The sequence below is a fragment of the Morone saxatilis genome, unplaced genomic scaffold (genome assembly GCF_004916995.1).
Source record: "Morone saxatilis isolate NCDOM2014 unplaced genomic scaffold, NCSU_SB_2.0 Contig15, whole genome shotgun sequence".
Lineage (NCBI taxonomy): Eukaryota > Metazoa > Chordata > Actinopteri > Moronidae > Morone > Morone saxatilis.
Genome location: NW_023339707.1, coordinates 6,257,576 through 6,280,470, shown reverse-complemented (window position 1 = coordinate 6,280,470; position 22,895 = coordinate 6,257,576). Strand labels below are relative to the sequence as shown.

Here is a 22,895-nt window from a genome sequence, read left to right as displayed (position 1 = left end):
GGGGCTCCGGGGGGGAAAAAAAAAAAGGGGGTGGGGCGGGGTTGGAGGAGATTTTGATGAATGGGCACCTGCCACGATCCTCATTTTCAGTTGCAAACTGGTTTGTGTAACCGCTGCTGGTGAGCTCCTCGGCGCTCACACGGATAACAGGGCAGAGGGAGATTGTGTGTGTGTGTGTTTTCCAATGCTTGGTCTTGAATGATGCTCTCTAATGTGACCACAGCTGTGAGAGACAAAAACAATACGGTTCCAAAAACGGGCCAGAAAATCATTCTGCCGATGCTGGCACACGTGAATGTACAGCTGGTATTGCCAGGGCGTGAATAGTCAATGAATTAATGGGGGGCTTGGGAAGTGGCTGAGACACAGGCTTATAATAAAGTTCATTACTCCACTCTCCCATCTTGTGAACAAAGCTGCGGCTGTTCGTGGAATAGACTTGTTGGGCTTGATCATATAAAGAGGAAGCCTTCATTTGCACGGCTCCTCTTCCAATATACAGTGACACACAAACAAACATGGCAGTCATCAGACTGAGAGGACGGCTGAAATATGAAATATGGGTTTGCAGCAGTCTGGGATAAACACAAGGCCTAGATGCTGGGATGCAGCTGTGTGTCTGATTAAGCATTCTGGCAGGTAACCAAGCATTGTTGGAACTTCCAGTGTATTACAAAAATACTAGGGGGAACAGCGAACATGAAAACGCTCAAATACTCCGTTCTATTCCTGTCCTGTGCACACTGGCTTTGACTACTTGAGCAAGCCAATCTTATTGCTCAGGCCAAAGCACATGACATACATGCACTGTGAATTCAGAGCTGACTATCAGCATGACGGCATACCAACTGACAGCCTCACTTGTCCAACAGTGTACTCAACTTAAGGAAACAGCATAATAAACATTGGAGGAAGAACAGCATGCTTCCTAATCTGGACCTGCTGCTTGGACCGTACGTACTCCTACTGGATCCTCTTACAAACTGCGGCCATGAGCACCGAATATTCTCACAGAGATCAATGGCATTTATTCAGTCTATATCAAACGGGATGACTCTGAGGTGCTGACTCTCTCAGGACAGCAGGATATATTTGCAACTCAAACTGTCATCTTTGTAACTATTACAGGACTGGCTTGTGGCCAGAAGGCTTTTAGTCTGAATCCTCAGTCCAGCTGGAAAGATCCTGGTCAGCTGGGGGACGATAAAATCTTCTGTCACAGCATACATTTTATTTTATATTGTGATGTTGATGTATATCTTGATATGCTGCTTTTTTTCTGGGAATTCAACTGGGTAACTCATTATAGGATGGGAACGTCTGTTTTTGGGCATATATGTAAATCTATTACTGCTCATTCATTTCCAACATTGTCTGCCATTAACTAGTATTGTAATACATAATAATATTAATAATAATAATAATACCTCAAAACTGTCAACACATTTTTATAGTCTCACCTTCGGCAAAGCAGAGAGCAGCTCACCAGTCAACAGTATGAGTCTGGTTGCGATGGTAAAAGGTGAAGTTTGGATACGAGTGCACATTCATGTTTCCAAGAGGAATTACATTTGACTGGAAAACTGAACAGCAGAAAACGATCACATTTAAAGCCGGCGGTTATTTGTCACAAATTCTGCATTCTGCAACCTCAGTCAAAAAATACTGGTTTTAGTCTGTGGCTAACCATACTGGTTACTGTGAAAACTGTTACTGTACTGTGGTGACAGCCAGTGTCAAGCTCCATATTTGAAACTCATTGCAGTCTGTCAGCCACGAATACAATTATTTTGTTAATAAAGCATGTTGAAAAGTGATGTGGAGACCATTCAGACAAACAGTTGCTATAATCTCACACCCACAGTTATGGTGGGCATCAAATGTATTAAAATAAGAATATCTCTAATATCTCTCTCTGCCATATTCACATTGTCTGGGGAGATGATGTACAAGTTGTTTGCCTTCCAGTCTTAAACTGCTAAAGAGAAACATGCCGGAAACAAATGCATACCAAGAATTTATGGGGAAAAGGTTTATTCCCAGACCAAGCACTAAAATAAAACAGTCAAAAACAGGCGCCATACTACTAAAGGCTAGTTTTGTACAGGCTGCCTTTAAATTACCAACACAGCGATGCCCACAGAGCTAAACCTTTTCCTAAAGTTATCCCAAGCGCCAAAAAGTCTTACCTTGAGAATTTCCACACAATATTTTCCCCATTTCTTCTCACTTGCAATCAACACCTCACGTTCTCTTAAACACTAATCATTTCTCTGATGTGAGCCAGCGCGCATTTCAAGCTCGACTGTTGTGATTTGGATGTGTGGAGCCAAGAAGGGGGCAACAAGACAAAGAAAGAGCAGATGACTGAAACGTTGCTCCCCAGTAGGTGTGGCTGAGAGCAGTCCTCACTGTGGCCAGGGTGCAGCTCCAGTGTGGGACAGCTGCAGCGGGGCTCTGCTTCATCAAATGACCAGTGGCAGGTGCAAAGGGATAGGACTCAGGCTGAACAGCAACAGCTCTTCATACATTAAAACTGTCATAGTACTAACATATGTCAGTTCAGCACTTCACCACCAGACTCAGGAAGCCAACTATTTCTAACACTGCTCCTAACTATTAAGTGTGCTCCTTACACTCTTTTATTTTAACTGTTCCTACCATTCAACACAGTGTTACATACAGGCTGACAACTCGGCCAAAGGTGACATTTATACTGAAACAACCATGACACCCCAATAGCCAGCTAGCCTCGGTTAGCCTACTTGCTAGTCCAGTAAAAGCTCAGCCACTGTCTGTTCTCTAAAGTGGAGACAACACCAGCACCAAACGTCGTTCAAAATGCACCAATTCAATTACTTTGGTTTCTGTGAAGGGCGCGTTCACTGTATGAAAGGGACAGACTTGTAGCAAATTGTTATTATTGGACGAAACTCGTTGGTTTACTCGGCAATCATATAACCACCAGTATTTGTATTGTTATAGCTAAAGTGTCAGTTTCTAAAATGAACAGCAAACATTAAGCACCCACCATAATACAACGCTGTTTTGACTGAGTTCACTTTGACTGCCAAATTAACCGGACACGTTTCATCTTTGTAGAAGCCGCTGGGTGGATCACATGCAAATCCAGCATTACCAAGCAGTATGCTATAACGTTATAACAACAACCAGCACAACAATAACTGGGCAAAAGTGTGGACAGGTTTCTGCGTGGCTGTGTAATAAGAGGACGGTGGGGTCGTGCGTACTACTAGCTTGTAACGTTACATGAACACTGACGCTAGCTAGCTAACGTTAACTCATGTTTGGCCATCGTTTATTGGTATTAAAAACAACTTATTTCATGGTGTAGCTACTCACCGGGCCTTTGTCAAGGACGTTCACTTTGTGATCAAATATAATTCCATGTCGCCGTCCAGCACCAACGCTGACATGGCTTGTTTTAGGACAAATAAGTATTTAAGGTTACAATATTAAAGGTTTTGCAGCACACAGCCGTGACAACACGCCCATGCGTTACGTCACTACTAATGCTGCCTTCACGTGCTCCTCGTAATAAACACAACAAATCCTGAATTACAACGTTACTACGTTTGGTTTCACGTAACCAGCCGCTGGAGAAAAGGAACATCTTCTCAGGTAGACGACGTGCTGATGCTTTCCACTGTTTTTAATGAATCAAATAAACAGTGTGATATATTTCAATAGAAGTAGATTTTTATTGCATATTCAGTGTCAGTGCAATACAAACACAAGACAAAAACATGTCACAATTCCCCCAAAACACTTGTAATTAGGTATTTGACGGACCCCTGCTGACCAAGGGGCCTTCAGCAGTGAGCTGGCTCCTCAGGTCTGATATGTGTCATATGTTTCATTTAAATGAAGTGTTACATACATGCCTGCGAGGGGTCACAGGGTTGAACAACTACCTGAGTGTAATTCAGCTTAACCTTAGCTGTAATTGTAATGATCATATTAATATTATATCTATATTCTGAGACACAAAGGCTGGTTTGAACTTGTTTATTAGAATTTTAATTAACTATTTACTATATTTACAACATGGGAGGGGCCATTTCCAATTTCCAATTCATCCGCCCCACATGTCTTAGGGCTGTGGATGGAAACCGGAGCAGCTACAGACAGCCCTGTTAAAGTGTGAGTCTAAATGCACTCAAACATTGGAACTAATGTAAAAAAGGCAAATGCTTGTGCATATGAAAACAGGACAATGAATAGGACATACTACATACAAAGTGATAAGAATATTAAATCATAATCAAATCATACATTAAAATGCATACCTTAATGCCAATGCACATTGAATTGATTTATTAATAATACAAATTTAAATGTTAAAGACATGTACATGTACAGATAATGAGACCTACCAGTTGAATTGATATTTTTGATCCCGCAAATAGGGCATTTAGCAGGAATTACACAGAGCCTGTAAAGGTTTCTGTGCAGGCTTAATGGTTGTTCAATAGCGCCCCCTGCTGACAAATACCCTGCTACACAAATCCAGATTTGTTTTGTAAATGCAGTGACTGCGATTTCATAGAAAAATAATTAGATTCTCTTATATACTGACTCTATTCGTTTACTAAGTACTGTTCATATCAAATGAAACAAGTGTTGCTTTGACTGAAAAACAACAGACAAAAAATGGGGTGGCATGTTATGTCACATCACAGGTCAACAAGGACATAAAATAAAATAGATATTAAATATATATATTCCTGTGGTGTCTATTAGTCTCTTTGTAGACTGTAAATTGTTTCTTTCCAAGTTGTCACTTGTTGCACTGATACAAAGCAAATAATGTAGACTGAAAACTGGAGTTTTTCATGTAGAAACTGTGTGAAGTTTGTGGCGTGCTGCTCTCCACCAACACAATGGGAATGTCTGTATAAAGGAATGAATGCTGGTTTGTAAGCACGGTTGTAGATTGAGGACTACGAAACTAGGCTCTACATTTTTGGTTCAACAATAATACGTTGATGACATTTAACAGCCACATTTTGAATGAACATTCAGTTGCTGCTGGGTCTCTTCTCATACTTTGTATATACAGTGTCTCCAATGTAACCTAAATCAATGTTTTTCCATATTTTGAATTATTTTTCAACCATATACATCAAAAGCTATTTGTACACTGTTCATTTGTCATTCAACATCAGACTGCTCACTTTGCATGTTCTATTATCTTTTGTTTTTAGGCTGAAAAGAAAGGTGAACTGCTTCAGCTCTGATCCAAAATGAAGACTTGGGGACATCAGCATCTGTGAGTTTTATTACAATCCAATGAAATACTATTTGGCTGTCCAAAAAAAAAGGAAAAAAAGAAAAACCGCAATGAACAAATGTACAAACAATGTTGAGAATATGAGAATAATGTTTTATCGATGTGTTGTCTCAAAGAACAACAAATATGGCAACTGTAGGAATATGTTCAGTCCTTACATGATGAAAAGTTGCCTACCTCTACAAAATGCCAACAACAACACTTCTTACTTTTACCAACACATTACAGCGGGCTGAATACTGAAAAAATATATCTGATTATGCTTTTAAGTGTCACAGAGGAGGACCTAAACTATATCTCTGTTCAACATATAAATTAGACAATAAATTAAAGCCAGCTCTCAGATTGCTTCATACAAATACAAAGAGGTACATAAACTAGTCTGTATTAAAACGACAAAATTTGAAATATCAAAGCTAATTCATCACAGTGACGGCAAGCTGCCAGGAGGTGCCAGAATGATCCCGAACACGTAGAAAAGTCCCATGAGGAGGTTGAGCTTGGCCGTCTTCTGGGGGATCTTGGCGTAGCACCGGCTGCGGAACTGCTTCTCCAGGGGGAAGGCCATGGGCAGCGTGAGCAGAGGCAGCGCCATGCTGATGGTGTAACGGGTGGCGAGGATGCAGAAGAGCACGTAGGGGACGAAAAGCAGGAGGTTGTAGAGGACGTACGACAGCGTGGGGCCTATGAGGATGGCCAAGGTGACAATGCCTGCCTGCTTGTCAGAGTCCATGTCTCTGGTATTGTTGCTGTGGAGGATGGCTTCTGTGTTGAGGGCCAGCGGGACGGCGTACACCAGCGGCAGCGCCGACAGGTAGCCAACCTGCACCGCGTGAGCAAACATGACCGCCAGCGGGCCGAAGGTGATGAGGATTACCACGTCTCCCAGGGCCACGTACTTGAGGCCGATGCCTGGGGAAAAGAGTAAAGTGGTTGTCAAAAAAAGTGCGGACTCCGGACAAAGGTAAAACATCCCATGTGCAAACCAAGAGAAGTAGTGTCGGGTACAATATAAAAATGATCTTGATTCCTATGAATATGGTCTTTAGGGTTCTGCCTGAGATTGTGCTAATAAGTAGGATTGCAGCAATTTAGTATTGCATTCCCATAAAGTTTGGGAGCTTTTTCCCCCTCTGGCTGACAGCTGAAGAGAGACAGGAAACCCAGGCCACTGCGGCGGTAAGGACTCAATGCGCTCTACCAGGTGAGCTACCAGGACACCCTGAAGTTTGGGAGCTTATAAGAAACTAGACTAGACTAAACATTTAAAAAAATACTAACAATATAGATATCTTTACTAACCCTAACCATCAGGGTTATTTTCTCAGACATGACAAAGTTCCTCCAAGAGCTACAGAGGACAATTGTTAAGACTACAACCATACAACTGTTTTCCCAGGATGAGCAGTGCTAACCATGTCAGAAACTGACCATTATGTGTATCTGTAACAGTGAAGTTCTCCTGTAAGGACACTTTTTAAAAAACTCTAAACCAGGAGAACATTTTTACACACCAACACAATATTCGCCTAAGTCATAAAGTGAGGCTGCTACAGAAAAGAGCATCCCATCTTTTGCTAAATCAAATTCTGATGAAATGTGTGCACTTGAGCCCCTTTCAGAAATTCACTTCACTGCATGAAGGAATGTAACACGTCAGTGTCGTGTTCATCCACATCCCAACAAACAGGTGCCTGTAGCTCAGTTGGTAGGGTCAGCGATTAGACGTAACAGGAGCAGTTCTTACATTTTTCTCACAATCTAGCCATGCAGATGGTTTCAGTTCAGTTGAGGTAAATATAAAACTTAGACTATTTGCATGGCTAAATACCACAAATGACAAATGTTCTGTTTTGGGTGAACAGACAGAATGCTCTGTCCAGGAAAAGATGTACTTACCAGTGTTTGTTTTGCCCTTTGGTAATAACACAGACAGACTGACCGCCATGGCAAACATAAATGTGCTGTGCGCACTTTCCTGGCATCATACACAAGGTCCTATTTTTACAACACCAACCTTTTGCTGGCACCTGGAGCGACTAATTTGCAATGTTGCCTAGTGCCTGCTTAAATGTAAAATATCTGTCTGTGTGTGTGCGTGTGTGTGTGTGTGGGGCTGCTTAGTGCGGCGGCAGACGAACAATGAGGCAGCAATCCAAGAGGTTCAAGTTAATATTTCACTCACCTCCAGTGTATAAAAAAGAGCTGGAGAGTCCGCCAAAGTAAATAAGAGCTAGGTGCTCCAGTCTAAGTGTAGACAGGAAGTAGAGCAGAGTGGCGCACAAGCACCCCAAAGAATATAACAATGCTCCGAACATAACAACATCCTGCGGCGCCAAGATTTCATCCACAAGAGTCCTGTCATCACTCTTCTTGTGGTCAATCCCTTTGGAGAAGTCATAGTAGGTGTTTACGAGGTTGCCTGCCCCGTGGACCACGAGGACGGCCACCGCGCAAACCAGCAGGATGACCAAGTCCACAGAGCCCTCCAGTTTGTATGCCAAGGCGCTGCCGAGGGCCACCGGTGTGAGCGAGGCGCTGAAGCTCCACGGCCTCAGCGCCAGCACATAGGCCGCGCACTTATGCCTCACATCCGAAGCAACGCGGGCCATCCTTGACATGTGGTTAGTGCCTGAAGAGTGACTGACCAAGTTAATCATACCCGTCTGCCATTGTTGGCCATTGTGACCATTTGATCCAGCCAGTACAAATGTTTCTGCCCTGCTTTGTTTCTGCTCTTTGGCCATTCCTCTGCAAGGGGTCTACTGTACCAGCAACGTTCCCAAATGTCAGAGCCTCGTGTTCCTGTAGCAGTGAAAACACATCAGTAAGATCACAAGACAGTGCATGACAATATATAGTGTACAGTTTGCCCTCTATAAAATAAATCAAAATGTGCCTTTCGGTATCATTATTTGCTTGAATTTCCCTCGGGATAAATAAAGTATCTATGGTATATTTTCTTACATTTAAAAAGGGGTTACATCATGTTTATATTAGTAGTAAGTAGTACTTAGTAAGTATCACAGCAGCATTTATACCCAAACCCAATACAACAAAACTCCCATTCCAAACCTTTACGGCTTAATATTGCCTTCCACACACAATATCATGTATTTTAATAGTTACCTGTTTTTTCCATAATCATACAGACTTTTCCAGGACTTTGTTGACGCCCTTTTAAACGGCCAGTATGTTCAACTTAACTTACTCAAGCACATTTACTTTTTTTAGGTACGAGTATTGACTGCACGACACATATAGTTTCAGCAGCAGGTCAAACGGGTCGGGGGGAGGAGGGGGAGGAGGGGGAGGCAGCCATGTATAGCTGCTGGCAATGTAAGAGACGGAGTGCTGTAACGGTACAGTAGCGGTACAGTAGCGGTACCGGCAGCCACTTTGAGTCCAAGGTAAAGTGGGTGGGTTCGAAGCTGGACAAACAGTAGACAGTTGTTCAGCTTGCCAATACACGTGGCATTTCGTTAAACACCACCCACACCCAAAGTCTGGAGTGGAGGAGGCACTTTCGGGAGAAACCGACACACTTGCCACCCAGATAGGACACCGTTCTCCGGGAGGGGCAAACAACCAGAGATTATGGGATTAAAGCTACCAGGCTACCAGCGGGCTAACGCTGTCCGTGCAGGGACACAGAGGAGGAAATGTCTGACAGCAGCTCTTACCGGTTACGTCTTCACCATCCGACACACACTGGCTTTCTCTCCGCTTAAAAACATAGTTGTGTGCCCGCTGAGCCTGTTCCACGGAGAGCCAGCTGTGGAGAAAACGTGTCAACTTCGAGAGTACTTGACTGGTTGGAGTCTGTAAAGCCTGCTGCACAGGACGGGCGCCATTTCCTCCTCCAGAAGTGCAACGGCGCTCAGAGGTCGAAGAAACCGCTTCTCATACAATGGTTCCGACCAGCGTTTTATTCCCGCTTTAGCCCCAATATAGTTAGATAGGCGATATGAAATAGGAGATACGATAGGAAAAATAATACAAATGAATAATACAAATAAATAATACAAATAAATAATACAAAATACAGTAAAAAAAAAAAAAAAATCATCTGTTTATAGGTAGGCATTAAATACTAAACCTATTGGGACAAGACTATTGGGACATGGGCTTGCTGTAATATGTCCATAAGTAATTTAAAAAATAATAATTAGTTTTCTTATCATCAAATATCAAAGGTTTCAGATTTCAGATCATAGCTCATATTTTTATAGTTAAAGATTCCCTCCAGACATGTATGAAAATAGTCTGGTTGGAACAATGTGTGTCAAATATGTTTTTTCCACAAAAAATATCCTTGAAAAGCCATCTACTCCTTCTACCTCATTAAAAAATAATCTGATTCTATGAATATGCAAATTTAGTTCATTTCTAAAGTTTTCCTGCTAGACACAAAATGTCTCCTACTTCACTGTAAAGTCCATCTCAAGTGAAGGCAAGGTGGTGCTTCACGTTCTCTACATCTACAGCTGTTATCATGACGATGCTTTACTGGACCAGGACTGATTATCAAATTATTTGAGTCACAAAATCCTGCCCTGGTAGGGCCCCGCCCCTTAAAAATCTGATTTTTAATGAGCACAGAGAAACTTTCCACTTTCAGCAGATGATTGTAAAAACACCCTTCTAGAGTCAAACTCTGCACAAACATCATTATGCACAGTGAAGCCCAAACATCCATGTGTAGGAACAAAACGAAAAACATATTTCTGAGTGGATTTTATGTTTTTTAAATTGCTCTGGGATTTAATTTTTGTGGATCCACAAAATGTGACATTCTTGTGGCAATTCTGAGCTATCTGGATGAGCTTTATGGGGCCCAGGAGTTGTTTCCACCCAGTCAAGCTCTGTGTGAATACAAGAAAAAAATCATAATTAAATGCAGAGAAAAAAGACCTAGATTCTATTCAGTGTAGCTGATACAGTTTGCCTTGGGTCATTCCTGTGTTCCCAGGGGTCTATGTTCCCCAGCTCTAGGGTTAGGGGTAGGATTAGGGGGTTAGGGAATTTAGAAGCCTCATTTTTCCATACACATGTGCTGGCTTGGCTTGACTCGTGCAAGCCCACTGCGGCAGGGATATAGATACACTCCCGATTGGCTCATACCTGTGGGATGAAAAGTGGAACTGCAGTTTCTTTCTTTCAATGAATGGAAACTGGCAGAAGATGTTGATGAGAAGTTGGAGGTGCAACTGCAACATTCCTGCATGCAAAACATCTGTTAATTATTTCTACTAAGGCTACAAGGTCTCTTTCACAGCAGACATTTGGATTTATCACAGGTAGGAAAAGAACAGGTGTTACTAATTTCATCATTAAATTGAATTATTAAAGATGTTCAGTTTAAGTGTCAAGCATGCACAACATCCTGGAACTGACATAATGATACGCACTTAATATTAATAATTACACTTATTTTTCACTATTACGTGTCAAAATGTTGAAATGTGAAAAATGCCTGGTGATTACCAATAGTTTACCATAGGCATCTGTCCTAATGATCAGACTAAAAGAGAGACGCTCAAACACAACTTTACCTAGAAGCTGCAAAAAATCAAATACTTTAATCTATCAACACTATTTGAATACAGTGATACATGTTAATGCCAGACTCACACAGCGGTACAGCAGATTGCTCACTATGGGATGGGATGTTGCCAGTTAACCATTTACACCATTTGGTTTGTTATGGTCATGGGGCAAGAATGAAAACTGATTAGACTGTGATAAGAACCGTATGTTCTGATAATATTAATGAAATTAAAGTCATGGAACATCCCTGGGAATCCCCTGAACTGAGACACAATCAACATGTCTTCTCAGTCGTTGGTCTTTCTAAATAATATTTTTTTTTCAGTTTCATGGGCCAGGACTAGCCATGAGGAAGACAGTGGCGTACACAAGGGGTGAATGTACCCCAAGACCATCACCCACTCATCCAGCCCTTCTACAACTGGCAGCAGTGCAAACTGAATCAACTAGGCTATACTTTGTATGGCCCCTGCACTGATCATGTCACTGTTCTTGCTGGACAGAAATGCTTGCAAATCCCAGTGGAGGACACACAACTTGAAACTTTTACAAAACTCTAAACAATAAGAAATGTGAAATGCCAGTTGTAGTTCAGACTGATTTCCCCTGCCTTGAAGAGTTAAAAAGGAAAATTCAATGCAGCTGCACTTGTATTTATTTGACAATGTTTTATGTGATATAATAAGATTTGTTTGTTGTTTTTGTTTTTTGTCCTGGGTTGTTTGGAATTGACAAGTCACAGAAGTGTTTTCTACCCTGCCCGAAAAAGTGCCTGTGCATGCCACAGTGGGATAAAAAGACGGCTAAACTACTTTCCCCCCCCCAACAGCATTACATAAACCTCAGAAAATCATGTTCAAAATAAGCCATCTGATTCTGCTTTAACTGAGCTCTGGTGTTTGCAACAAGTGGGTTGATGGACAGAGCGCGTTTGGTTTTCATTAGATTGTCTCGACACTGACCCCCTGCCCCATCTACAGTAATATGAAACCAGCCCTCTGGCAGGCGCACTGTACGGAAGAGAGCCGAGCAGAGCTGATGCAGTCTGCACTGCTTTCACTACCCGGTCCGCAGGCTGGACTGCGCTGCCGCACACAGCACCAGAAGCTCCCCGAGTACTGACACACATGACCGAAACGCGCAATGGCCAAGAAGTAGTGTTCACGGGCATAGATGGTAAACCTGTGTAGTGTTAGTAGAGGGATTATTTGTGGAGTTTTTCTTTTCCTGGAGGTGTTCTAATCGCAGCCATGGTGTGCTGTCAGACTCCCAGAAGTTTACGCAGGGGCGACTGGAGCTTCGCTGCTCTGCTGGCTGCTGCGCTGCTCACTCTTCTGTTCGCAGGGATGCAACAAGCCACAGCGTTTCCCTCCTGGAGGTTAGAGGTATGCTGCGACCACTTTGTGACATGTAAGAGCTGCCACTGCAATCCTGCAAGTCCAATATATTGTCTGCTTTGTTATTGTTAAGTTCTATAAGTAATGCTGTGTCCATGATCTTTTCAAAAACATAACACCAAACTGCATTCAAAATTCTGTGAGTTAATATTTACCCTGTGTTTCTGTGCAGCCACAGTCTAGACATGCTAGGGCTTGCAATTATTTTTAATTATCAGAAGCCACTTTTCAATTCGGCTATACATTATTGTATCCCACGGGGCAGCACTTATTTCAAACAGTAACGAACTCTTGTAAGTAAATGGTTCACCTCCTATGTACTGCCTTCCAGGTTAAAATCATATAAACTGATACTTGGTGGACTCCTTTTACCCTGAATTCATCAAAAGAACATAAAGATTAATGATCTGTCTTATCAAGCTGGGTACATCTGACAGTCCCTTAAATAAATAATTTAATTCTAACATTTTTTGAATGAAGTATGGTCTCTAAAGTATGATTTTTCAGAGTTCCAACTTTAAAAGAGAAGGGTGCCTCTGTCCATGCAATTTTCAATAATTTGACCGGTTTCTTCATTAGTTCCTTATTTGAAATCATTGAGTTATAGCTTACCCATGCGCCTTATATTCAATTAATGTTCGGTTAAACTGGAGTTAGGGGATAATTAGATTAGGCTGCTATGGAATGGGTCCCTGTACAGTAATATATTCAGTGAATTGGATAAATGTGTTCCTCCACATGACTTCTATCACTGCCACCCACCCACTGTGATACGAGCCTGATGGATAGCCTCATGTCATTTCCTTTTGCCACACACTCTCATTATGTGTCAATCAAGATGACTGCTGTTGAGGATTGCATAACTGCCTTAGATAGGCTTCTTGTAGGCTACCAGGATAAATTACAGTAAAATAGTAAAATACACATAAGAGCATAAATGTATTAGTCAGTGAGTAAAGGTAGACCTGAGTGCAGAAGAGGATTGCGTGTGTTTTCTTTTATGTATACTGGAAATAATGCACTATTTGATGATTCAATATTGAGAGATATTCAGAATATGCAAATTCACATTAACACTATTTTCTATGAATGGTGCCGATGTATAGCCTACTGTATATTCAGAATGTTTTACCTAATTCTCAGATCCAGTTTGTCAAATAAAGCTGCATGCTGAGTAAAAGCTTAGTTTGACAGTGTATGTATTGAATTATATACAGAAAATAGCCATTGTCGAATTGGGCCTCCAATCTTCCCGAAACTAAGGATGAAAATCATAATCCCTGTCTTCTTGTCTTGTCTCTGCGACTGAGGTTAAACTCTTCCAGACTCACTCCAGGATCTTCTGGGATTTGTCCTCAGATGTTTTGCCCTCCGAGTCAGCGCTCACCACTGGCTTCAAGGTTTAGTCTAGCATGCTTGTTTCAGCCCTTATGGTTTATGGTTCATCTTTATTTGTGCCAAAGTGTGAGATTAGATTTGCAGTGAGTGAATATAACAAGACTCGACACGGAAAGAACTGTGCTGGCCTTACTACATTAAACACCTCATAAATTACTGAACACAAGACTCCAGTGTGTTAGCTGAGGTCAGGAAAGCAACTGTTGTATAAAACAATGACCAGTACATATAATGCAGTACAGAAATTTTATATTTACTTTTAGAGCAAGAGATGTCATCAAGTTCATTCAAGACAGCAGTATGGGACAGTCTGCCAGACTGCCTGCCCCTGTTTCACTATTTTGGTAAGGAAATGAAGGAAGTACTGGATCTATTTGTCTTGACTGGGCGAAGCAGAAACAGGAACTGGAGGATAGGGTGTAGAATACAAAGTGAAGGGAGTGGCTTTGATATTTGCTCTCCATCTTCAGTATTTTTGCCCAGTATGAGATTGCTGGAGCATAGGTTCCACAGGTCTGCCAGTTGTAGTTCAAATAAAGTCTGATTTTCTTTGCTAAAGCTATATTTAAATTATGTGTTGTGTTCTGAAGAAGTAAAATTATCATATTCACAAGAAAAAAGCAAAATATTTAGGAAAAGTCAGCTCAAATAGGTATAACAGTGAACAGGGCTGCTTCCAAAGGGGGCACTGGCCACCCCTGAAATCTGATTGGCCACCACAAGTGCCACCCCATTATCCTTACCTTTTCCACTCCGCACTGGCTTTCAGAGCCAGTGTCAGGCTCCATTTTAAAGTGAAGATTCTGGTATCATATGAAATTAGATGATCTAACGCAAAAACTGCCATGGCCATTTTCAAAGGGATCCCTTGACCTCTGATCTCAAGATATCTGAATGAAAATAGGCTCTATGGGTACCAACAAGTCTCCCCTTTGCAGACATGCACACTTTATGCTAATCCCATGCAGTTTTTTGCATGTGGTATAAATGTGTTATTTTCACCTAGTGTATTTGCATACTGGGGTCCATAAACAGTGTTGAAATTGCATAAATTGGTAATGACTGGAAAGCTGAGACACATACTTTATGCCATCCCTGCATAAGTCAGTGCCCCACTTATGCCCCCCCAAGTCAAAAAAGTCTGGAAACACCCCTGACAGTAAATACTTTGTCAGTCTCTCCTCAAAGGAATTCAGGGTGTTGCACCCTGGTTTTTCACTCAGAAAGTTGTGTGAGAAATGGAGAAAAAAAAGCTTAAGACAGAAGTTTAAACCCTGCCGACTTTCACATCGTCATAACGTAGGCTATTTCTAGAGTAGCTGGGGCACTCTTGTAGGATCTTCTATTTCGATTCGATTATGATAAATCATACAAATAGTGCACATATTCAGACAGTTTCTCCTAGAAGGTATTGATGGTGTTCAGTTGTATACCGACAAGGTCAAAATTTGCATACTTTCTTACTTCTTCTTACTACTTACTTCCACACACCTGGTCGATTGCTGTGGAAAAGATTGTGTTTTGGTAGAACCAACGCTGTTAGACAATCAGACAAGAACTTAGTTTGATGCGTATTACGGCCTTTACACTTCTCACTGCAAATTGTATGTTGTTGACAGTCTCTCTTCATCCTCTCACATTTTACACCTGACGTATAATTTATACATTCGTCAGTCTCCAAGCTTAAAGGTTAAAACAGATAGTGGGCCTGTGTAAAGAATAAAGATTCAGGGTAGAGATTCAGTTTTAATCCTCCTTAAACTTATCAGCTGGGACAGGAAGCCTTCCTGCTCTAAAGCAGAGAGTGGGCTCCTTGAGTTAGAATCACGGCCGACTTCAAGTGTTGGAAAGTGGATTTATTACTTAAACCCATCTCCATAAAAAGTTATTGATTTTATCAACTGGGCGATCACTATTATGGGATATCACAGCCAAGGAAAACCACAACTTAACTTCGGTCACAGATATATTTATGAAAGCACTAAAATGCAATGCACCCATAGCTATAAAACAACAGTGTGGAGTCCAGGTGTGATCACTTGGAGTCAATGTTGACCTAAAGAGACTCAGACACAATCTATCTGTGAAAAGGATCATACTTATGTTTGGAAAGCACTTTTACTGCTGACCACTTCCAGTTTCCATGAGATGGAATGGCCTTGTATGAAAATCAGATGCAAGGCACAGAAATAACAGCAACTGAGCGAAGTTGTAACTGTCAAGATAACAATTTAATGCCTGCAGATTCAAAAGTCAAACCCTTTCCGAGGCTCTAATGTGCACTGAGCGAACAAAAAAATAATTTATCTTGAACTCTTTTGGAAGCCCAATCTATGACTTTAGATCAGAACCCAGTAATAGTTTTAGACGCCTTAAGGTCCAGTTTCTGACTTCACCTCAGTGCGAGGTGATTAATTAAAGGTTTTTCTTTGTCCAAGGAAGAACCTTACACCAATGTGCTGCTCATTGGGATCCGCAAAGAGGCCCGGTCACAAGTTCTACATCTCTCCAGGAACAAGCGCTACACCCTCACCCCGGAGCAGCTCAAGTGGGACAAGTTCAGGCTAACATACAAGTATTCATTTACAATTCTTCCTCTAAGTCAAGAGCAGTTGTAGAAGATGGAAAAAGGAACAAAATAAATCTTTGATAAAACACGGGAGGGAGTTAGACTGATGTTGGTTTTGGCAGGAAAACATTGCCACGTTAAAGATCTTGAAATCAGACTGTTGTTGGTGTGGTTTAGCTGCATCTTAGTGGGATCATTTCCCCTAAATTTAAAGTATTTTTCAACTCATGTCAGTCAAGATGTCCACTTAAGGTTGTAGGACTAACAAAGGTTTAAAGTGCATTATCCATCAGGGATTGCATTACAGAACTCTCTGCTTGCATTTGTCAGAGAAGAAAATTAAGTAGTATTTGGAGGACTTTCACACCCACACTGCAATTGCTTAGCTACAACACATTTGGATTGTGCTGCACTAACTGTTTGGAGAAGATCCAGTGATACTTTATTCTTTCTGGAGCTGTAACAAAAAAAGATCCCATAAAAGAAGATTGGATTGAACTACAGAGGTTTAATCACTGGATTTTGGTGAGCCAGCAAACTTAAGTGAACAGTTGACAAAAAGATTATGAGCCAAACTTCAGTCGTTCCCAAATTCATACTATATCTTCATCTCTTTCATATTGACAGTGGAGGTTACCAACTGATCAATAGGATTCCTATTAGAAGAACCCTATCTCAGATACAGTATAAAAGAATTTCAAGTCTCAGTAATGGAGCTGTACTTGCAGTGCTTGTGGGAATTCTGGTCTGTCTAAACAGTAGCCATTGTGTTTTGGCAGATTCCTCTGCTGTAGAGGAATGTGTGTAGAGACCAGTATTAACTACATAATGCTGTTGTTTTCTGAGCAGGTTGCTCTCCTTCCCTACAAACCTGATAAATGCCAGTGACACGCGTCGAGGCATTGCCAGAGCTTTTGGCATGTGGAGCGACGTCTCGCCGTTCAGCTTCAGAGAGGTGCCAGCTGACCAAGAGGCAGACATTAAAATCGGTGGGTACTCCGCATGTGGCTGTATCAATCCCCTACAGATGTTCCTTGGCCCTGAGCTCCAGACTTCTACTTTGTCGTTACTTTTTCTCTCTCCGTGCTGTCATCGCTGAAATGTTTTCGCCTCCAAACTTATTAAATCACACTACCGCAACTATATTACCAAGCTTATATTCCGCATGATTCATTATTCTAAATGAAAAAAATAAATGCTTAACAACTTCCATACATGTCAGCCCATGGTGAAGCAGTCTAAATTATGCTTTATCTGTCCCTTTGGGTACAAACTCAAGGGTCCTGCATAAATTCTCAGTGACAGTGAGAGAAATGGTTGTCATCCTGCTGGGTGAAGGCTGAAGAAAAACCTCTGTCTTTAGCAATCCATCATCCCCCTGCTGCAGTCTACACAGAGCAGAAATAATGGAGTGAGGGTTTCCCTCCTCAGCTCTGAGGTATGTGTCTCTCTCTCGGTCTTGGCAGGCTTCTACCCCGTCAACCACACAGACTGTCTGCAGTCCTACTTGCACCATTGTTTCGACGGCATCACCGGAGAATTGGCTCACGCATTCTTCCCGCCAACTGGCGAGATCCACTTCGACGACCACGAATACTGGATTCTGGGAAACATGCGCTTTAGCTGGAAGAAAGGTATGCGTTTTTATCATGTTTCTTGAAATGGCTAATATTTAACCCATAAAGTGATGGATGCAGCAGACGCTGAACTGGACAGCTCGTGGGGTGCACGGCAACTGAAAGAGAAAATAATCAACAGTATCTATGTTGCAGGGGTTTGGCTGACTGATCTTGTCCATGTGGCAACTCATGAAATTGGCCACGTCCTGGGACTCATGCACTCTTTGGACCCGAAAGCTATAATGCACCTGAATGCGACTCTGACAGGGCGCAAGCTAATCACACAGGATGAGGTGTGGGGTTTGCACCGTCTCTACGGTATGTTCACAATCCTTTCTGACTGTATTGGAATACAAATGGGAAAGTTCTTCTTTTGGGCTTTGCCAGCACTGATAATGTTGTCTGTCATCCAGGAAACAGGATATCTAGTAGCAGTAATTGACAGGCAAATGGACTTGTTGGTCTTGAACAGTGGTTGCCAACCTCGGAGTCGGGACCCCCATTAGCGGTCGTCAAAGCTTTATGGGAGGTTACGAGGCCTTCTTGATTTTAAGGGGTGTGAGAAAACTAAACTAAAAAATATACACAGTAGACCTATATCTCAGCGTTTTGTTCCCTTCAGTTAAGAAACGTTAAAGTGAAGTAATTTATCTAATAGAACAACGGTCTATGGGTTGTCAGTTTACTAAAGAACAGAAAAGGGGTCCCTTAAAGAAAAAGGTTGGGAACCACTGATCTTGAAGACATTTTGCAAATCATCCAGATGGTGAACCGCTGAAGTCTCCTTGATTGAATGGAAAATATCCTCAAGACCTAAACAGTAAATCCAGTCCTCATGCTGGGATCAGACTACATGATGGGCCTGATGATTTTATCCCAGATGGTCTGTCATAGTGGAAGACAACTGATGCATCTGAGAAGGTTCACGATAAAAGACCCAGCACCAAACCTTTTTTGCCCAGTTTGATGACTCCTACAACAGGACCCATGATGTAGACGTTAATCATGCCAAGGGCAAAACAGGAAGGATCTGTGAAGCTGGTCTCTGGCACGACCTTACAGATCAACTGCACGTCATGATGGCCATGAAAGACGGCAAGATATGATTGCTCTGGGTCCAACCTGTAGTCTGCCATGCAGAGGAGGCAGAAGTACACATATTCTTTACTCAAGTAGAAGAACAGATACTGATACAAAAAAGAAAAGTAGAAGCTCTGATTCAAAAACTACTCAAGTGAAAGTAAAATGTACAGGTTCGGAAATGTACAAAAATAGGGCTGCACAACTAATGTTATCAAAATCGCAATATGGCCAAGTGCAAACATCAAATCACTGAAGCTGTAGTTTTTTTAAGAAAGGTAAAGTGTGTACAGTGGTGCCACAGAGATGCCCTGACCTACAAATCTTGTTCTCCAGATTTAAGAAAACATGTTTGTTTGATAGAGACAACATTGTGATTTTAACAGTTTTTTTTCAATGAAAATTAAATGTGTGACACAAAAATGATCAGTACCACACTAATTGTGAATCATATCGCAATTGCAATATCTAGCAAAAAAAAGCAATATTATGTATTTACAATATCGTGCTGCCCTATACCCAAAGTAATACAGAAAAAAGAACTCTCCTGGCTTCTCTGAAGGACATTTCAACTCACTGTTTCTGTGCAAAGCTGACAGAAACTTCAAACAGGGTCGAGTCTCTTTGTTACGTCTGTCATGCGTGATATGCACCTGTTTTAATGTTGAGAAGCAGTGATGCATACAGAATAATATACAATAATTTCCCTCAAACGCATTAAAACAAAAACAAATACAATGTCTGGCTTATCATCATTATTATTATTATTATTATTATATTTGTATAATAATTTAAGTGGTAAAAGTAAAAGGTTGTTATAAAAATAAATTGAAAAAACTACTAGAAATTAAGTGAGGGCTTAATCTGACAGTGACAAACTTGAAAGGCAAAACTATTGTGCAATCTGATCCTGGCATTAGAAGAATTACATCTAGATACAAAACCTATGACCCATTTTTGGTCACAGTCGACCAGAATGTAGACCACAGTGTTGGTCTGATGCTGAAAGCCAACGTGGCATTAATGAATATTGTATAAACTACTCATGAGTCATCATTAGCGTGTATTATGGTGAGTCATTTTCATTGGAACAAAAAGCAGATCAGGGATCCAAATTCTTTTGCTGCTGACTGAGAGCTGTTGTCTGATCCTCCTCCTACTCACTCCATCTCCCTTTCTCCTCCAGGATGTTTGGACCGGTTCTTTATCTGTCCGGCCTGGGCTCGGAAAGGCTATTGCGACAGCAAGCGCAAGCTGATGCAGAAGCACTGCCCCTCCAGCTGTGATTTCTGTTACGGTAAGACACAGCAGCAGAAAGCACGAGCAGTCCAAGGAAGAAAAAAAAGTTTTCTCTCAATTGAGCAGCGCAAGGAGCTGCTGTGAACCGTTTGCCAATGGAGCAACGGGAGCCAACAGGTCCAGCCATGCAGAGCTGCGATGGGGGTTTTCAAGAATCTGACTTGAAGAGAGATTACACTTGCCACTGGAGGAGTTTGTGTTTGGATCTGGAGAATACCAGTGTCCCCAGGGAGGCAATGCGTGCTTTAGCCCAGAACTCAATCAGAGCAGGTCCAGGTACCTGTTGATTGCCGTCTCCAGCAAGTATTGATAACACTCACAGCAATCTGACAGCCTAAGCCTCTTTAGGTTTACTGTGAGACGCACTGGTGCTGATGTCTCCTGTTGCACAACAGGAAATGGCTCCTCTTAACCATCACAGGCCATAGATTGTTGTGGCTGTCTGAGATTTTTGTCAGCAACAGGGGACAGTGTGGAGAGAGGCAAGAGGATACGATTCCTGGCTCGCAGTAATCTGTTCCTCATTGTTGATTGGGAGACGTTGTACGGCTGTGGAAAATTCCTGAGTGACTCCAAACCGCTGGAATTTCAGACTGTGGCTTGAGGGTTAGAGACACACAAGGTCAATTTGGATTTTTGCGGCATTAACGAGAGCGACTGTTTTTTAAGCAGACTTTGAGTTGATCATAAGGCGGCCTGTTGTGTTTGTCAGAAACCAGATGGGAGATATTATATTGATAAGACAGCCGTGGCGCTGGCAGGTCAGGAGTTATGAAAAGCGTATTAAGTGTCTGACGTGATAAGGTTTATATCAAAAATATTGACAGTAATCAGTGTTTGAGTGAGGTAAAGTTGTGACGTCTCCAGACTGTGAAATCCACCGAGGTACAGGATTATCTCTCCCTTTTCTAATTGTTCTCAGATGATTGTTGCACGGTCAGGATCGCTGCAAGCTCATTAACGCTCTGATGTCTGTGTCTCCCCCCTCAACCCTCTTCAGAATTCCCTTTCCCCACTGTGGCTCCCACCCCGACACCCCCGAGGACCAAACACAAGCTGGTCGTCGAGGGCAAGAAGCTCACTTTTCGCTGCGGGAAGAAAATAGCATCGAAGAAAGGCAAAGTATAGTGAGTATCTGCCACCTGACCTGAGCGATGCTGTGGCATGAGTTCGCCGAGCACAGCCTAATGTGCCACTTCTGTTTCAGCTGGTACAAGGATGGGGAGCTGCTGGAGTTCTCGCACCCGAACTACGTCTCCTTGAAAGATGACCACATTACTATAGTGGCCAACGCCATCAACGAAGGCACATACACCTGCATTGTGAAGAAAAAGGACAAAGTTCTCACAAACTACTCGTGGAGAGTACGCGTGCGCTTCTGAAGGCCACGCCAGCGCCAGCTCCTCCACACACTGAACAGGACGCATCCATCACACGGTCACAAGGAGACCTCATTCACTAGGGCACATATTTCCGATTTTTAAATACTGTCTTTCCTGTATCTCCCACATACAACTGTCTATCGTTGTCATTGTGTTAAGGCGTTTCATCAATATGTGCAAATAATAAATGTTCCGTGACAAGTTGAATTTTAGTGAAAATACTACCTGACTGTGAAAAGCTGTTCATGACAGATGTTGCGGTTTGCATTTTATTTGGTGATGAAAGATCCTTGCAGCCCTCGTCAGCTGTTTGGGACAATAACGTCTGCTCTGGATTCATCAGGCCTGGATTTCTTCAAAGCTTTTGCTGCTAATGCAGTGATGAGGTCCAAGGCCACCCAGAGGTTCTTGGGGCGTCTCCAGCAAAACAGGACCTAATTAGATCTCACTGTGGCTTAATTGAAAATATATTAGGCGAGTTGGAGAAGGTATAGGAGTAACTTCTCATATACACTGAACACAAAATCTCCCACTATAGGTCCCTGGGGAATCCACAAAATATTTATGTCCATAATGCATTCCGTTCTACGGGCTTGAAAAAGTTACAGAAGCCCTTGCTTAGATGCATGCCATTTGAATAATTTACGCACTGACCAAAGTAAGCTACGAAAGCCAGAATAAGCAATGTTGTCTACAGCCTTTGGAACTATTTGGACGTTAAACCGCATATGGAACACCTCAGACGTCTAGCTTACTTTACTAGCCTCACAGTGAAGCCAGCAGTCTGCCTCCAGAGACTGAGCAGTCAGTTCCACTAGCAGCTCTCCTTCCAAGCTTATTCAACACATCAGGTGTAATAATCTGCAGAAGGGCTCCAGTGGGGGCAGGGGATAGATAAAACTGATTAATGAACATTTCCATTTGGTGCTGGCTCTAGAAGTGCCAAGACGGAGGGATTTTTCTGCGCCTGTTCCAGTGAAAGCAGCAAGTGGTCTTTGCAGGGAATGAAACTGTACTGTTTATTATTCTTCGGCTCAAAATCAAAGAATTTATTGGTTTAATTCTGAAGTCGCAGAGCCATTTAAAAACAAAAGCAGAGAGAAGTCTGGGCCTCTTTTCTCCTGAAAGAACAAAGTACTGAGACAAAGTGTGCAGTGCAAAGAATGACATCACTTTTGGACAGCGACTACCAAGCTGGGTTCAAGGCTGGATTTTTTTTTTTTTTTTTAGGCTCGACTTCCCTTCATTTTTTTCCTCCTCTGGCAGCGTGTGGTTGTGTTTAAATAA

General features: G+C 42.1%; 3 protein-coding genes across 6 annotated transcripts in view; 1 reads left to right on the top strand and 2 right to left on the bottom strand.

The window, feature by feature from the left end:
• The window catches only part of mib2 (mindbomb E3 ubiquitin protein ligase 2), a 40,808-nt gene extending 37,279 nt beyond the window's left edge, over positions 1–3,529 (bottom strand). Inside the window, exon 1 of one of the 2 annotated variants that reach the window (XM_035656435.1) lies at positions 3,364–3,529. Coding sequence is in view for 1 of the 2 variants with exons in the window: in XM_035656433.1 (XP_035512326.1) it covers positions 2,190–2,220 (31 nt within the window). In the remaining variant the exon portion in view is untranslated. Of the gene's footprint in view, positions 1–2,189; positions 2,356–3,363 lie in introns of those variants that run through there. The other variant, XM_035656433.1, reaches the window with a different exon arrangement.
• Positions 3,530–5,280: 1,751 nt separating this feature from the next.
• On the bottom strand, positions 5,281–9,218 carry ubiad1 (UbiA prenyltransferase domain containing 1). 2 transcript variants are annotated; one of them, XM_035657279.1, is made up of 3 exons: positions 8,998–9,218; positions 7,500–8,119; positions 5,281–6,226 (listed from the first exon to the last, which is right to left on the bottom strand). In XM_035657279.1, the coding sequence occupies exons 2-3, from the start codon at positions 8,059–8,061 to the stop codon at positions 5,739–5,741; spliced, it is 1,050 nt and encodes a 349-aa protein (XP_035513172.1). In that variant the 5' UTR covers positions 8,062–8,119; positions 8,998–9,218; the 3' UTR covers positions 5,281–5,738. The 2 variants fall into 2 exon arrangements, with proteins under 2 accessions (XP_035513172.1, XP_035513173.1); XM_035657280.1 differs by having other exon boundaries at positions 7,500–8,110; positions 8,998–9,208.
• A 2,622-nt stretch (positions 9,219–11,840) lies between these two features.
• On the top strand, positions 11,841–22,803 carry mmp23ba (matrix metallopeptidase 23ba). Of its 2 annotated transcripts, XM_035656456.1 has the most exons (9): positions 12,108–13,661; positions 13,923–14,003; positions 16,102–16,234; positions 17,078–17,217; positions 17,695–17,862; positions 18,001–18,165; positions 20,114–20,224; positions 21,227–21,353; positions 21,434–22,803. In XM_035656456.1, exons 2-9 carry the CDS (start codon positions 13,931–13,933, stop codon positions 21,606–21,608), a joined length of 1,092 nt encoding a protein of 363 aa, XP_035512349.1. In that variant the 5' UTR covers positions 12,108–13,661; positions 13,923–13,930; the 3' UTR covers positions 21,609–22,803. The 2 variants fall into 2 exon arrangements, with proteins under 2 accessions (XP_035512348.1, XP_035512349.1); XM_035656455.1 differs by lacking the exon at positions 13,923–14,003 and having other exon boundaries at positions 11,841–12,249; positions 16,098–16,234.
• The last annotated feature ends 92 nt before the right edge of the window (positions 22,804–22,895 follow it).